The sequence below is a fragment of the Siphateles boraxobius genome, unplaced genomic scaffold (genome assembly GCF_051911475.1).
Source record: "Siphateles boraxobius isolate OS27281-9 unplaced genomic scaffold, OSU_SipBor_1 65, whole genome shotgun sequence".
In the NCBI taxonomy this organism is placed as follows: Eukaryota; Metazoa; Chordata; class Actinopteri; order Cypriniformes; family Leuciscidae; genus Siphateles; species Siphateles boraxobius.
Genome location: NW_027509192.1, coordinates 9,739,776 through 9,755,977, shown reverse-complemented (window position 1 = coordinate 9,755,977; position 16,202 = coordinate 9,739,776). Strand labels below are relative to the sequence as shown.

At 43.0% G+C, this 16,202-nt stretch overlaps 1 protein-coding gene across 1 annotated transcript; it reads right to left on the bottom strand.

Moving 5' to 3' along the window:
• Positions 1 to 269: 269 nt before the first annotated feature.
• Positions 270 to 15,903, bottom strand: mxg (myxovirus (influenza virus) resistance G). The gene is made up of 13 exons (XM_077210815.1): positions 15,616 to 15,903; positions 14,711 to 14,907; positions 7,464 to 7,598; positions 6,390 to 6,544; positions 6,177 to 6,315; positions 5,145 to 5,343; positions 4,706 to 4,784; positions 4,474 to 4,596; positions 2,503 to 2,635; positions 2,250 to 2,393; positions 2,053 to 2,129; positions 1,388 to 1,597; positions 270 to 1,285 (listed from the first exon to the last, which is right to left on the bottom strand). Exons 1-13 carry the CDS (start codon positions 15,702 to 15,704, stop codon positions 1,061 to 1,063), a joined length of 1,905 nt encoding a protein of 634 aa, XP_077066930.1. The 5' UTR covers positions 15,705 to 15,903; the 3' UTR covers positions 270 to 1,060.
• Positions 15,904 to 16,202: the final 299 nt, after the last annotated feature.

Sequence of the window (16,202 nt, the reverse complement as noted above, 5' to 3'; positions counted from 1 at the left end):
ACTGAGTAGGCTACACATGCTTACATTCATAAAAATAAACTTTATTTCTATTCAATTTCCAAAATTATTTATACATGCGTCACACACGCCTACCTGCCTTTTGAGATAAAAGACGAGAATGGTAAATGTTACGGACACATTATCAGCCTATTATTGATTTTTATTTCGGTTTCCTTTTTATCATAAGAGACATTTTTGAACGGGAACACAAGTATGACTCTGTGCCATTTTGTAGAACTTCCTGGTGAAAACATTAAAGTAGACTCGTGTGATAGTGCAATTTTTTTCATATTTTATTTAATATTTCCAAAATTATTCATAAATGCTTTTTTTACTCAAATAATTAGATGCCTACTCTCAGTTAAATGAGGCCAACGATTAATCAGATGCAAATAGAAATTTAAAACTAGTCCTGAAAGAAAATAAGATACTTTTTATAGGCCGGTCATTTTTGACCGGGAACATCCTGTGTTATAGGGTTTTGAACACAACAAAGGGTTAAGCATACAAATACACATACCCTTGAAAGAAGAGTAAATTAAAGGTTTAATTAAAGTAGCTTTCAGAAAGATGTAGGACATGTAAGAGCTGCTTATGGTTATAGAAGGATATCTCGGTTAAAAATTGGACACTCTACTCTTAATAAATCAATCCAGATTATAGGAAAACATGAATCCAGTCAGTGTAATCATTTTGGACTTCCAGAAACAGTAGAGCATGTTGATTAAAAGTAGGGCATATGACTGGGAAAGACGCCAGTTAAAAGAGGAGTTAAAATTCGCTGGCATTAATTCTCTGAGATTACAAAGTGTGCTTATAAAGGTCATAAAACTTTTAGAAATGTCCTGAAAATTACTTATATAATGAAATATAGGTTTTACATTTATTCTTGATATCAACACCTCACACTCCATCCCAGTAGGTGGTGGAATATGCATCATAAGCTGGTTTGACAACCGCCATAAGACATCAAAAGAAGTAGAAGAACACATGAGGAGAAATCAAAGAAATCACATGACATGTTCCAACCAAAAACAGACATGACAAGTCAGTAGGTCTCTCAATTAAAATCACTAAGTACGTCCTGAATAGCAGTCAAACGGTCCAAGCGAGCCTGTAGGTACCTGCGTCTTGTACCAACTTCAGAGTTCTCAAACAGGAGCTCACTCACATTTGCCCCATCCAGTAAACTCAACATGTCAGTAGACAGGAGCTGAGCACTCTGCTTCAACATGAAAAATGAGATCATCATGGGCAGTTGATCAGCCATTCGCTGCACCACAATCTGAAAGAAAATCAAAGAGTAACATCCACGCACAAGTTGCCTACTGCAGCCCATTCAGTCTTGGAGCAAAACAATTATATTTGTTACTGAAAGAATATCTACCTCATAATATGCCTGGAGCATTTCACTGTACTTGCTCTTTATGTCAAAGACAGGTAACTCCTCTTCTGAAAATGTCTCTTCGCTAATCTCATTCAAGAACTTCAAGTAGATGGGATCTTGAGTGTAGATCACGTTTTCCATTTCAAACTGCTCTAAGATCCTCTGCTCCGTTTTGTCTTCCTGACTTGACTGAATATTGTAGATTTTGTTCTATGGTTTCAAATAAAGAAGTACAGAGGAAAGAGAACCTGATTAAAGGGATATTTCGGGATCAGTACAAATTAAGTTCAATTAAAAGCATTTGTGGCATAATGTTGATTATCATTACAAAGATGGATATTTTCATTAAAATTTTTTAATTTTGTCATCATTTACTCACTCACATGTCATTTAAAACCCTACCACTACGGAATTTCAAAAAGTTAAGAAAGAAATCGTAAAAATAATCCATATGAATAGAGCGGATTAGTCAAAATTTTCTGAAGAGACACAATCACTTTAAATGATGAACATACACTGAGTTTTGGCTTTTTTCACATATAAACGTTGATCACCGTACATAAACCGAAGCTCAACCTTCTTGCGGCAGCTCATACGTGCTGCGTAACACACAAGAATCAGGGGGGGGGGGGGAGAAGGAAAAAGATGAATGTAGCAATATTTACCATAGTAATGTTTTGAAGTACATGGTAGTTCTGAAAACATCTATAGGACACATCTTTGAATTGCTTGAGGATGATGGCTTCAGGAGAAATACATAAATCAAAAAGACAAGTTTCACAATAAAGATGTGATATGAACATTAATTCAATTGTGATCTAATCATTTGGTTTTATAATGGAGATCAGGTGTGTGATGGTACCTTTGATTGCAATGAGCAATTCAATGGCTGGCTTCTTAAGTTTGGCCACATGCTCCCGCAGAACCAACTCAAACCCACTGTAGTTGCTGAAACCGAGCAGTTCCCTCCCTCTGTAATTCTGGCTAAACTCTTTCAAACTGCAAACTTGTTTAAGAACAAGATGGATTTCTCATTAAATTAATTTTAACTTTCTTATAAAATCCCAACAACAGGGAATTCAAGGTTTAATGTTTAATGTTGAAAATATACTGACAGGTTGGCTTTGTGCTGTTAAGATGATCATTCCACTTCTTGAATTCAGCCCGAAGCTGTACAAACACATTTTCTGCATTAATCAGCTCCCCTGATGATAAGGAGTTGATTTGATCATTGAAACTCGTTAGGATCTGCGATAAAGATAAAATATTTGTTACATGAACATGTTATTGTACATTATCATTTTACAGAAAAAGTGTCTCTGGGGAGGTAGAAAAAGACATTTGGGTGAGAAAATAATTTAGAATACAACAAAACAACAATACAAGGAGTTCAATACAGGTCCTTCTCAAAAAATTAGCATATTGTGATAAAGTTCATCATTTTCCATAATGTAATGATAAAAATTAAACTTTCATAAATTTTAGATTCATTGCACACCAACTGAAATATTTCAGGTCTTTTATTGTTTTAATACTGATGATTTTGGCATACAGCTCATGAAAACCCAAAATTCCTATCTCAAAAAATTAGCATATCATGAAAAGGGTCTCTAAACGAGCTATTAACCTAATCATCTGAATCAACTAATTAACTCTAAACACCTGCAAAAGATTCCTGAGGCTTTTGAAAACTCCCAGCCTGTTTCATTACTCAAAACTGCAATTATGGGCAAGACTGCCGACCTGACTGCTGTCCAGAAGGCCATCATTGACACCCTCAAGCAAGAGGGTAAGACACAGAAAGAAATTTCTGAACAAATAGGCTGTTCCCAGAGTGCTGTATCAAGGCACCTCAGTGGGAAGTCTGTGGGAAGGAAAAAGTGTGGCAAACAACGCTGCACAACGAGAAGAGGTGACCGGACCCTGAGGAAGATTGTGGAGAAGGACCGATTCCAGACCTTGGGGAACCTGCGGAAGCAGTGGACTGAGTCTGGAGTAGAAACATCCAGAGCCACCGTGCACAGGCGTGTGCAGGAAATGGGCTACAGGTGCCGCATTCCCCAGGTCAAGCCACTTTTGAACCAGAAACAGGGGCAGAAGCGCCTGACCTGGGCTACAGAGAAGCAGCACTGGACTGTTGCTCAGTGGTCCAAAGTACTTTTTTCATGTCATTCGGAAATCAAAAGGAAATGCCAAAATGCCTGAAGTCCAGTGTCAAGTACCCACAGTCAGTGATGGTCTGTGGTGCCATGTCAGCTGCTGGTGTTGGTCCACTGTGTTTTATCAAGGGCAGGGTCAATGCAGCTAGCTATCAGGAGATTTTGGAGCACTTCATGCTTCCATCTGATTTCATTTTTCAGCACGACCTAGCACCTGCTCACAGTGCCAAAACCACTGGTAAATGGTTTACTGACCATGGTATTACTGTGCTCAATTGGCCTGCCAACTCTCCTGACCTGAACCCCATAGAGAATCTGTGGGATATTGTGAAGAGAAAGTTGAGAGACGCAAGACCCAACACTCTGGATGAGCTTAAGGCCGCTATCGAAGCATCCTGGGCCTCCATAACACCTCAGCAGTGCCACAGGCTGATTGCCTCCATGCCACGCCGCATTGAAGCAGTCATTTCTGCAAAAGGATTCCCGACCAAGTATTGTGTGCATAACTGAACATAATTATTTGAAGGTTGACTTTTTTTTTGTATTAAAAACACTTCTTTTATTGGTCGGATGAAATATGCTAATTTTTTGAGATAGGAATTTTGGGTTTTCATGAGCTGTATGCCAAAATCATCAGTATTAAAACAATAAAAGACCTTAAATATTTCAGTTGGTGTGCAATGAATCTAAAATATATGAAAGTTTAATTTTTATCATTACATTATGGAAAATAATGAACTTTATCACGATATGCTAATTTTTTGAGAAGGACCTGTAGATGCAGCTTTTCAATCAACTCTACCATAACCATAGCACCACCTATTCTCAGACAGTGGTGTGTACGTGTGTCTGAACAGTGATGAGATCAGCTTGAACTCCAAATGATAATTCTCAGAAGCAAGAAGATGCGATGACTTGTGATCCTACTTTAATGAGGAACTGTTTGGCTCCCTTAGTGTCCTGTGGTGGTCCAGCCTCACACTCCTTGAGCTCATTCTTCACTTCCCACAACTGTGTTAATATCTGCACAATGAGCTGTGGCAGTGATTTCTGGCAACAACAAAAAAACATGATTTTTTAATAGTCTTGCAATCTATCTGCATTTTTGCAATACACCAGTAAATAACAGGCCTTTAGAGTGAGGCATTTAAAAACTTACTTTGATATGATCAACAAGATTGTGTGTCAGTTTGACAGCAAGACATTCAATAGTTGCTTTATCCTCATTCAAGAGGCATCTGTTGAAAATGACAAAGCACTTTTTGTAAAGTGGTTTAGTTTAGTCCAAATATCTTGCTAACCAGCTATTAAGAATAGTAACATCTATGGAACACTTTTAATTAAAAAAAGAAGGTTCTTTATGGAAAAGGATGGTAGTGTATAAAATGTTCTTCACACTAAAAAAAATTAAGAACTGTTCACTGAAAGGTTCTTTGGAGAACCAAAAACTGTTCTTCTCTGGCATCACTGTGAACTCCACTGTGTGAGTGTAGAAAACTGGTTGAAATTGAAAACAAAATCTGGTATGACTGTATGAATCAAGTCTTTCAGAATACTTTTTGGGAACAAAAAGTTAAATTAGAAAAACAGACTGTAACCTGAAATGGTCATGGTTTTGGAAGAAATCTCTCTCTATTTCTGTCGCCTCCCCCAGAGGAATTTTCTCATCGATCTGCTGTTGTCCTCTACACTTCACCATGATGTAACCTTTGTGGAGAGGAATCACTTTGTTGTGGACAATGGCCAGAATGTTCTTCTCTGTTCCCTTGTCTATGAGATCTGGCTTGGTCAAAATAGCTGTGAAATGAGAATGAAAGATAATACTTTATTAATCCCCGTAAGGGGAAACTCATTTGCCACCATTGTATATTACAAACAACACAAATAGACAATTGAACACTAAAATGAACAACAGTCAAACAGAATCATTTTTACAAATTAGAACTGTGTAACAAATAATTCAACCTCTCCTCTATAGTCCACATCATTACCTTGATTTAACCACAGACCTTATTTCAGGCGATTTAGCAAAAACCCATTCAAAAAACCCATAGACTTTAGGGCGAGGGAACCGGAAGAGCTAAAATGCTAACTCACTTCCGCGTTTTGGCCTACAAAGTGACTTCATAACTTCGGCACTCTATAGTCAGAAGTATACAATGCAAATGGAAAAGGTGATAAAACTGTGCCTTGTGGTGGACTTTTTTTAGTCATAATAATGTTAGATAGTTTATCACCCAGCCTAACAAACTGGGGTCGACATAGAAGATAATCCAAAACCTACATAATAGTGGTACTATGTAGGTTAAAACGCAAAAACATAATCCTAACGGAACTGGCATTTGTTTCCAAATGATTATAAATATAACGCAGCATAAAAAGTATGACATCATCTACTCCCACACCTTTTCGATACACAAATTGTAATGGATCTTGAAAAACTGAAAACTGTCTACCCAGATGACCAAGGATAATCCTTTCAAAGCATTTCATTATATATCAAACATTTTAAAAAATTGTTAAAATGTTAAAAATATACATGTTACATCAGTAAAAAAAAAAAAAGTTAAAATGTGCAATTGTTGAGACAGGTGCTCATAAATCAAAGTTATTTGGTGAGAGTACATTACCGATAGTTCTTCTGCCCTCAGGATCTACTTCTTGTGCCATTTTTAATGCTTCTGTTGTTGCAATGTCAGTGTTACAAGGGACCACCACCAGGTTTATAGTCTCTTGCTTCTCAATAAACTTTGTTATGAGACTTTTAATCTACAAGACATTAAACAGTTTTAAAACTGGTATGGTACAGAATGTGACTTGTAAAATCAGATTATGCTGCTCACCTGGTTTCCAATATCCTCTGGTTGTCCTTTTACTGGGACTCTGGCAATTCCAGGTAGATCGATCAGTGTGAGGTCACACACATCTGGTGACATGACCTCTAAAGTGATGAGCTCATCACATATTCCTACCCCACTTCCTGCCAGCTCATTCTGGGCTGTAACACATTTGTATGTTTTAGTTTATTACTAAATGAAAACATGTTGTTTTAACATGTGCCTAGAATAGTTATCATTTCAGTTACAATGACAAATTATAAATCAAGTATGAAAAATTTCCAGTGTTTTCTTGTTATTGGATTCTTAACAAAAATTGAATTTGTATCAAGGGGTTGTTTTGATCCACAGGTGGGGTAAAATGCCTCATAAAATGCCTCCCAAAATGCCCCCACACTGACAAAGCAATTTGCTTTATAAATGTACAGGGTAAAAAACAAGAGTACAAGCAGTTCTAGCTTAAAATGAAAAAGACAAGCTAAAACGACAGTAGATAAATATGAATATTGGTAGTTATTGTTGCGTTGTAGCGTTTTAACCCACTCCACCCTAAAGCTCTGCTTATTTTAAGCACACGTTGCAAGGTTTGTCGTCTGCCGCTTTAAATGCTCGAGCTCAAGTGGAATGTAGCCTATTCTTCTGAGTGGCTGTCAAAGTTTTTCATTAGCTGGAAAAAAAATCGTTCTGAAATTATTCCAATTATATCGTTTCTTTGTCGTTTTCTTTGTGGTGTGCTATTCTTTTATATGTATAACGATTTTTAAAACAATCAATAGGGCCTTGTTATCATCCTGGTGTGAACGTGCCTTAATACATTAATACCGATTTGGATTTAACCCTGTAAAAGTGTGACGAAGTATCTTTTTTAGGCCTAAGTTAATGTTAATGTTACATTAAAGATAGTCTGTATTTGGCAGCAGTCTATATTACACTTTACACATAGTGTTAATGTTCCCTCAGTCTAAACCACTTTGGCTCCATTAATGCATATTAGGCAATAGTGTTTTTACAAGCTTTTAACACTTTATTCTTAACACTTTTTAAAGAAAGCCAAAACAGATTGGTAGTAATTTTACTTACCCGTTTCAACATGTCTTTCAACCAATGAAGAATGCACAAATTCAATTCTCTTCTTACGGTAGGACAGAACAGCCTTCCAGTTGACTCCAGTTACCTTCTTCAGCCTCAGCTCCAGTGGACATCTGGTGACAATTCCTATAGCAAACACAGTTCACTTAAAAGTTATTAGAAAACTGATAATTTTACAAGAACAATAGGCCTATGCAAAAACAATTTGACTGTAAACAGTATACACTGCAAGTGTTGGGCAGAAATGTCATTGAAATTTCTCGATAGCGTTGCTATTTTCTACATTTCTTTTCAGTAGAAGCTATTTTATTAAGTTGAAAGGTGAATATAAAACGCTAAAACTTTACATTTGTAACACTGTCATGATTCCTGTCTTGTGATTCCTGTCTTGTGTTCCCTTTGTCTTGTGTGGTCTTTTGTTATTTCCTCTTCGGTGTCATGTTCCCTTCCGAGAGGTCTCTCCTATTGCGTAAGTAGCTTACGCTATGGGAAAACTCCTTTTCTCGAGAATACTGAAGTCTTTATGTAAAACGCATTGCAGCTGCACAGCTGACAGCAATGAACGAAGGAAGCTCGGTCATTGGCTGTGCTGCGGCAACTTGCTCGAACCAATGACGGGGCGACTCTGAATGCGCGACCAATGAGCGCGCTTCGCGCCCGCGCGCGTCAGAGCCCGTTGAGATGGGCGTGGCCAAGAGCTATTTATTGGGCGCCCCGTCATGAGAGTTCTTTAGATTTAATCTCCTTCAGCGAACACCTTCTTCGCTGGATCCTCCGGATTATTGAAGCCTTCGCCGCCGTCGAAAAGCATACCAGCGGGATTGCTACGAGGACGTCGGCACCTTCAGCCGCCTTCGAACGCCATCCTACTGAGCCATCCGGCGTGCCACACACGCAAGTATCTTTACATCTGTTCGCCCCGCGACACTTGTAAAAGAGCAAATTTCTGAGGCGTTGTTTCAAATGCCTTCCTGCGCGTCGTGCAGAGACCTTCTCCCGGACGGGGATCGTCACATCATCTGCGCTCGCTGCCTGGGCCGGGACCACGCAGAAGCTGCTTTGACCAAGGGCGGATGCCCGGAATGTGATGACCTGGGTCTCTCTGCACTGCGGGCTCGCCTCGCCGCTTTCGCCGTGAGCGAGCCCATCCCCGCCATCCCTCTGTTTGAGCCGCGCAAGAAAAAGCGCCGCTCACAGAGGCTTCCTGAACCTGAGCTCAGTGACGTCACACCGAGCCAGTCTCCGCGTGCTTCACCGCCGCTCTTGCCTTCCCCACCGCCGGTTCAGTTCACCCAGCCGGACCTACACTCCTCTAGCAGAGCGGTGGGCCTTGTGACTTTCGGCGCGTCCGAGGACGATGGGGGAATAGATGACAGCTTGTCCATCGGCGCTGCATCGGACGACTGGCCGGGCTCCACTCTCGACCCCGCCCCGTCGACGCTAGCTAGCACGAGCGGGGGCTCCACCATGGATACCGAGATTATCCGTGTCCTCTCTAAGGCCGTGGAAGACCTCGGGCTCGATTGGTCTTCTCCCGAAGAACCAACCCGGAGCCGATTGGATGAGTGGTTTCTGCAGGGGCGCCAGCAGGCCCCTCGGCAAAGACCTTCTCCCTTCTTCCCGGAAGTTCACGACGAACTCACCAAGTCGTGGAAAGCCCCCCACTCTGCGCGCTTAAAGCCTTCTTTTTCTTCTTCGCTCTCCTCTGTGGACGGCGCAAAGGAAAGAGGCTACGAGGGAACACCGCCCCTCGAGGAGGCCGTGGCCAATCATCTCTGCCCGCCCTCCACCACCGGATGGAAAGTCAAAGCTTCCCACCCCTCGAAGCCCTGCCGCACTACTTCTGCTCTCGCCGGTCGCGCCTACGCCGCCGCCGGCCAAGCTGCATCAGCGCTTCACTCAATGGCGGTACTTCAAGTGTTCCAAGCCAAACTTCTCCGCTCTATGGACGAGTCTGGCCCCGAACCCGAAGCCTTCAGGGACCTACGCAGCGCAACTGATATAGCTCTGCGAGCCACGAAGGCCACCGCCCAGTCTATTGGCCGTGCCATGGCTAATTTGACTGTTCTCGAGCGCCATCTCCACCAGCGGGCTGTTTGGACCGGCAGTTAAGGGTTTCGCCGAACGCTTCACTGAGGCCCAGAACGCTTCACAAGCTATGCGCCATTTCCTGCCCAAGCGCTCCAGCTCACCGCAGAGGAGACAGAGACCGCTACAGCCGCAGCGGGCTAGAACACCTCCCACCGCCTCTCAGCCCGCGCCTCAGGCTGACACTCGACGCCGCTCGCGCTCTCACAACCGCAAGCCGCCGTCTGAGCGACGGGGTCCTCGGCCCAAGATTGTGCTGAACCCTGAGCATCGAAAGCCGTCCTAGCCACAGGAATGAGAAGAGAGAGTGCGTGTCTCGCAAAAGCCGGACCACTCTCTCTGTAAAAGCTCAAACATTACCCAGTCCCCTTACAGGCGGCTGGATATGTCCATACAGCAGTCAATGGGCCAGTCAAAGAGCTCGCTCACCTGCAAACAAACGCCGTTTTTACGGCGACGCACAGAAAAAACAAAAAGAGTCTTTTTCTGCCTGTGTCACTAAGGGTTCACATGTCCACAAAGTGTGCATTCCCAGATACTGTCAAAACAGTGCCAAATTCATTCCCAGCTCAGGCTGCGCGCCCCATGAATGTAGATCACGTGCCTACGGTCATGTACGCACCACTACACACAAGCACTGTTCACACAGTTATAAATTCACCCCCAGTAAAAGCGGGAAACATTATAAAAGTGACGAGTGTGCCTACCACTGTTTATGCACCCCCACTTAGAAAAACACTGTCCTTACAGTGTCAAACACAACCCCAGCTCAGGCTGCGAGTTTTACAGACACAGCGCGCGCTGTTGTAATCACACACGCGCTCAGCGCGCGCCCGCGCCTCTGAGAGCCACGAGCTCAGGCGATTCGCTGGCCGGGTCCCTACGTCACAGCGGCCCGCCCCTAGCCTCTATTCAGCCCATATCTGTACACGCAGCGGCATGGGAAAACATTCCAGATATGCCGAAATGGGTATTGCATATAGTAAAGCACGGATACTCGCTCCAGTTCGCTCGCAGACCACCACGTTTTACGACTGTGGTCGAGACGAAAGTGAGAAAGGAGTGTTCACATGTTCTACGCACCGAGGTGCGCAAACTAATAGAAAAGGGCGCTGTGGAAACTGTTCCCCCCTCTATGAGCGAGGAAGGTTTTTACAGCCGCTATTTTCTCGTCCCGAAAAAGGATGGCGGTCTCCGCCCCATCCTAGATCTCAGACACCTGAACAAAGCACTAATGATTCGCTCGTTCAGAATGTTAACAACCAAGCATATCCTCGCGCAAGTACGCCCAGGAGATTGGTTTCTCTCAGTGGATCTGAAAGATGCTTACTTTCACATTCCAATAGCGCCTCATCACAGGCCGTTTCTGAGATTCGCTTTCGAGGGACAGTCTTACCAGTACACGGTACTTCCGTTCGGCCTGTCCCTGGCTCCCCGTACATTCACGAAATGTATGGATGCAGCACTTTCCCCCTTGAGACGAAGGGGAGTGCGAATACTGAATTATCTCGACGATTGGCTGGTCCTAGCACAATCAGAGAGTCAGTTAATAACACACAGATCTTGGATTATCAGCCATTTAGAATGCCTGGGTCTAAGAATCAATTTTGCAAAAAGCATACTATCTCCCAGCCAGAGGATTTCTTTCCTGGGAATAGTTCTAGACTCGATGCAAATGACAGCGCGTCTCTCATCAGAGCGCGCGCTCACCATCCGGCGCCTTGCAACATCATTCAGGGCGGGCGCGCGCGCCCCCGTCAAGCGGTTTCAGAGGATGCTCGGTCTCATGGCCTCAGCATCGGCCATACTCCAGCTAGGATTGTTGCATATATGCCCTCTCCAAAGCTGGCTCAAGAGCCGCGTCCCTACTCATGCGTGGCGTTCGGGCCACCTTTTAATCAGAGCGAACCACAGCTGTATAAAAGCCCTGACGCACTGGAAAGCCGCCGACTGGTACCAGTCAGGCGTGAGTCTGGGTGTGAACACAAGGAGAAAGATGATAACGACAGATGCCTCCAAAATAGGTTGGGGGGCCCTTTACGAGGGCAGGCCTGTCTCCGGCTTTTGGTCAAACCCGGAAAAGCGCCTACACATAAACTGTCTGGAGATGAAAGCGGTCGCTTTGGCTCTCAGAGCCCTGCTTCCACATCTAAAAAACGAACACGTCCTGGTCCGAACGGACAACATGACGGTAGTGTCGTACATAAATCGCCAGGGTGGACTCAGGTCGAGCTACATGCATTCAATGCCCAGGAGACTCATTTTATGGTCCCAGCACAACTTGCGCTCGCTGAGAGCAGCGCATGTGCCAGGCGCCCTGAACCAGGGGGCAGACATGCTATCCAGAGACAAGATTCTCCCAGGAGAACGGGCTCTCAACCCGCTGACGATTCAGTGGTTATGGAAAACCTTTAGCAAAGCGGAGATCGACCTCTTCGCCTCCAAGGAGAAAGCGCACTACTCTCTTTTCTTCACGAAAGGCACGGACGCACTCGCCCAGAGCTGGCCGAGCCGCCCCTTATATGCCTTTCCCCCGATCGCGATGCTGCCACAGGTCATCAGTCGGGTCAGAGAGGAGCAAAACGCAGTGCTTCTGATAGCCCCACTCTGGAAGAACCAGACATGGTTTCCAGATCTGATACAAATGCAATCTGCACCACGGCCGATTCCACTGAGGCCAGACCTCCTCAGTCAGGCCAGCGGGATGATATTTCATCCCCGCCCCGATCTGTGGGCCCTTCATGCATGGCCCCTCAACGGGTTCCCAGGAACCTCACGAGCGGAGCACTAAAAACCATCGCTGAGGCGCGGGCGCCCTCCACGAGACGCTTATATGCTCAGAAATGGAAAGTGTTCAGTGACTGGTGTAATGCCAAGGGCCTGAACCCTGAAACATGCGAGATTATGAACGTACTCGCTTTTCTACAAGGGCTTCTGGAGGCGGGCCGCACCCCCTCCACGCTCAAAGTATATGTGGCGGCCATCACAGCGTCACACGACCCTGTAATGGAACGTCCATTGGGAAGAAACGACCTAATTATTCGTTTCCTAAGGGGCGCTAGGAGGATGAACCCTTCACGCCCCCCCTCAGTGCCGATCTGGGACCTAGCTACTGTCCTAGACGCTCTTAAGGGGCCCCTGTTCGAACCACTCCGAACCGTGCACCTTAAACAGCTCTCGCTTATGACTGCGCTCTTGCTGGCACTCGCCTCGGTCAAGAGAGTGGGCGACCTGCACGCGCTTTCGACAAGCGCTGCCTGCCTAGAATTCGGACCTAACGACTGCAGGGTCGTCCTTAGACCGAAACACGGGTATATTCCTAAAGTGCTCACCACTCCCTTCAGAGCACAGGTTATCTCCCTAACTGTGCTGTCGTCTCCAGCAGACGAACATGACATCTACTCTGTCCCGTTAGGGCTCTCAGAGTGTATTTGGAGCGTTCTGCCCTATTCAGACAGACAGAACAACTGTTTGTATGCTTTGGCGGCCGTACGAAAGGTTCCGCCGTTTCAAAGCAGAGAATCTCTCACTGGATAGTTGAGGCTATAGCACTGGCTTATGAAGCTAAGGGACTTCAATGCCCCTGGGGAGTCAAAGCACACTCCACCAGGAGTGTGGCTTCTTCCTGGGCATGGTCGAGCGGGATGCCGATCGAGGATATTTGTGCGGCGGCAGGCTGGGCCTCACCGTCCACATTTATCAGGTTCTACAACCTACAGGTCCCGACATTGCATTCCAATGTACTATCAGCATGATGCTAGTTGAACTACGAGTTCGTATCTAGATTATGTATGTGCTTGTGTCACACTGAGCGCCTTCTAGCCGCTCTGTATTTTTTCCCACATATAAAGCTCGACTCTGCTGGCTAGTTGGATGATAACTTTGCTTTTCAGCTCAGGCACCTGCCTCTGGCTATCATAAGGCGAAGTTCAGCATGCACAGCGTTTTGCATGGTGTTCCCATAGCGTAAGCGAAATAGGAGAGACCTCTCGAAAGGGAACGACTCGGTTACTAACGTAACCTCGGTTCCCTGAGAGGAGGGAACGAGTATTGCGTAAGCTGCCGTGCTTGTGCTTGGTTAGTTCGCTTCAGTCGTTTTAACCTAAAGAACTCTCATGACGGGGCGCCCAATAAATAGCTCTTGGCCACTTCCATCTCGACGGGCTCTGACGCGCGCGGGCGCGAAGCGCGCTCATTGGTCGCGCATTCAGAGTCGCCCCGTCATTGGTTGGAGCAAGTTGCCGCAGCACAGCCAATGACCGAGCTTCCTTCGTTCATTGCTGTCAGCTGTGCAGCTGCAATGCGTTTTACATAAAGACTTCAGTATTCTCGAGAAAAGGAGTTTTCCCATAGCGTAAGCTACTTACGCAATACTCGTTCCCTCCTCTCAGGGAACCGAGGTTACGTTAGTAACCGAGTCGTTTTCTAGTCCTTTGTAGTTTTTCTTGTTTAATAGTATCCCCAGGTGTTTCTGATTAGCCACGCCCCCTTTGTTATCTGGTTTAGCTTGTTTCCCTTTGTATTTAAGCACGGTGTCTAGTTCAGTCTTTGCAAGTTCTTTATGTTGTATGTTGGTTGTTCTGTTCCCGAGTCCTGTTCCAGTCTGAGTCTGTCTTTGTCAAGTTTTGAATTTATTTAAATAAATACTACTGTACGTGGATCCAGCTTCCTCCCATGTTTCCACCGCATCGGAACAAACACCTTTTAGCAAGACGTGTTTACAGTAGTATTGTCTGTCAGCTGTTTAGAATCAGAAAAATATGGTCTGTTTTGTTTAATCCAGACCCTCACACTTCACCGTGTCTATCCATCTCTCTGAGGTCACTTTATTAACTATTTTTATACCCCTTGAAGTGTGCTTAAAGGGGACATAGCATGCTTTTAAATCGTTCCTTTTTACAGTTTTTACACTCCAAATATACAGCAAAATGCATTTACGGGCTAAAAAAGTGGATTTAGCATGATATGTCCCCTTTAAATAAAAATGAATGTGAACAAATTAAAACGTAGATACAATTTCAACTATATTACAAATGAAAATTAATTAGTTTCAGTAAAGCAAGCTATTTTCCATGTTTTTCCAAGCTTGTAGTGTAAGCTAGTTTTCTCTTTCAACTTGTATCTTGAATAGCTTTCCCAACACTGCTCACCACTTCCTCTTGGTAATGCAACTCCCGAAATCGCTTCCAACACAGAGCTTTTCCCAGAACTCTGGTCTCCGATCACTGCAATAGTCGGTAATGCCAAGTCCTTGTGAATGCCAACTGACCGCAGAGTGTCGATCAGATCAATGTACGGACGAATGCTCTCCTCTAAATGACTGTGAACTGCTCCCTTCATTTGCTCACTATAAAGACAAAAATGTACGTTTGTTTAAAAAAATCCTCACTGATTGCACTTTATTATCTTATTCAGTTTATTTCATGTACATGCTTTCCCTTTTATTTGTTTTAATCCAGTTTTGATTAAACCTTTATTTTTTATTATTTATGACATTATTTGTATTTATTTTTTATTTGTATGATAAAATGATTTGACTTTAAAATGTGTTTTTATTTCAATATTATACAAATGTAAAGAACTTTAAATATTAATTTATAAATGAACATAAATGGTAACACTTTACAATAAGATTTCATTAGCTTACAGTACATTAGTTAACATGACCTAAGAATGACCTAAGAGCTTCTACATTTATTCGAGTTAATTTAAACATTTATTTTATTATTAAAATCGAAATTTGTGTTTTTAACATAGTCACTGTGAACTGACATGAACAAACAATGACCAGTTGTATTTTTTATTTACTAATGTTAATAAGGATCAATAAATACTGTAACAAATGCATTGTTCATTGTTAGTTAATGTTACTACATTACCTACTAACAAATGAGACCTTATTATAAAGTGTTACCATATACATTTCCAATTTTTTGTACATTACAAGAAATAAATCAGGGCTATAAGAGCATAAAAAATGTATTTCTAAATAAATTTTCAATTAACAATCTTAAAAATATTGTTTAGTAACAAGCAAATTAAATTTTTGACTTACCTTTTGTTTTGAGAGCTATCACTGTCTTCGTCATCATCACTTATTCGATCTGGAGAAGAGAATAAAGAAAAAACACGTGAACTGTTCATTTTATGGAAAAGCAAAAGAGGAAAAACAAAGTTAGCTCTGAGAATAGTTAATGTCCTTGTTTTTGGATAACTCTTAAAAAATATTTAATTTAGCTTTCACGCAAACAGTGTTCATGTTGATTTGAGAAACCAAAGAGAGTTGAAATGTGTGTGTCAGACTGAATTTATAGTGTATTAGAATGAAATTGAAAGTAGACACAGAATAATGTTAAACATTTTCATATATTTAGATTAAAAGGAAATGCATTTGTGTGTATGTGGGTTTATCTGATGTGCCTGCAGGGCAGGATCAGGCGCCAGTGGCACTGTGATTATGTTAAAACTGTGTCTTGGATGTGTTTTGTAGTTTGCTTGGTTCTTTTGATCCTAATCAAAAAAGAAAATGATACATTTAGAAAAAAAAAACAGCTTTTACGATGTACATTTTGTGACAAAAAGAATGGTGTGTTGGGCTAAATGTGCTAATTTTTTGTGCGTCCATGTGATGGTTTATTTTTA

Coding starts and splice junctions, on each gene's coding strand:
- mxg (XM_077210815.1), bottom strand. CDS start 15,704: ATGAACAGTTCACGTGTTTTTTCTTTATTCTCTTCTCCAGATCGAATA. Junction 14,908..15,615: donor GATAGCTCTCAAAACAAAAG/GTAAGTCAAAAA, acceptor TTGTCTTTATAG/TGAGCAAATGAAGGGAGCAG. Junction 6,316..6,389: donor CAGAGGATATTGGAAACCAG/GTGAGCAGCATA, acceptor AATGTCTTGTAG/ATTAAAAGTCTCATAACAAA.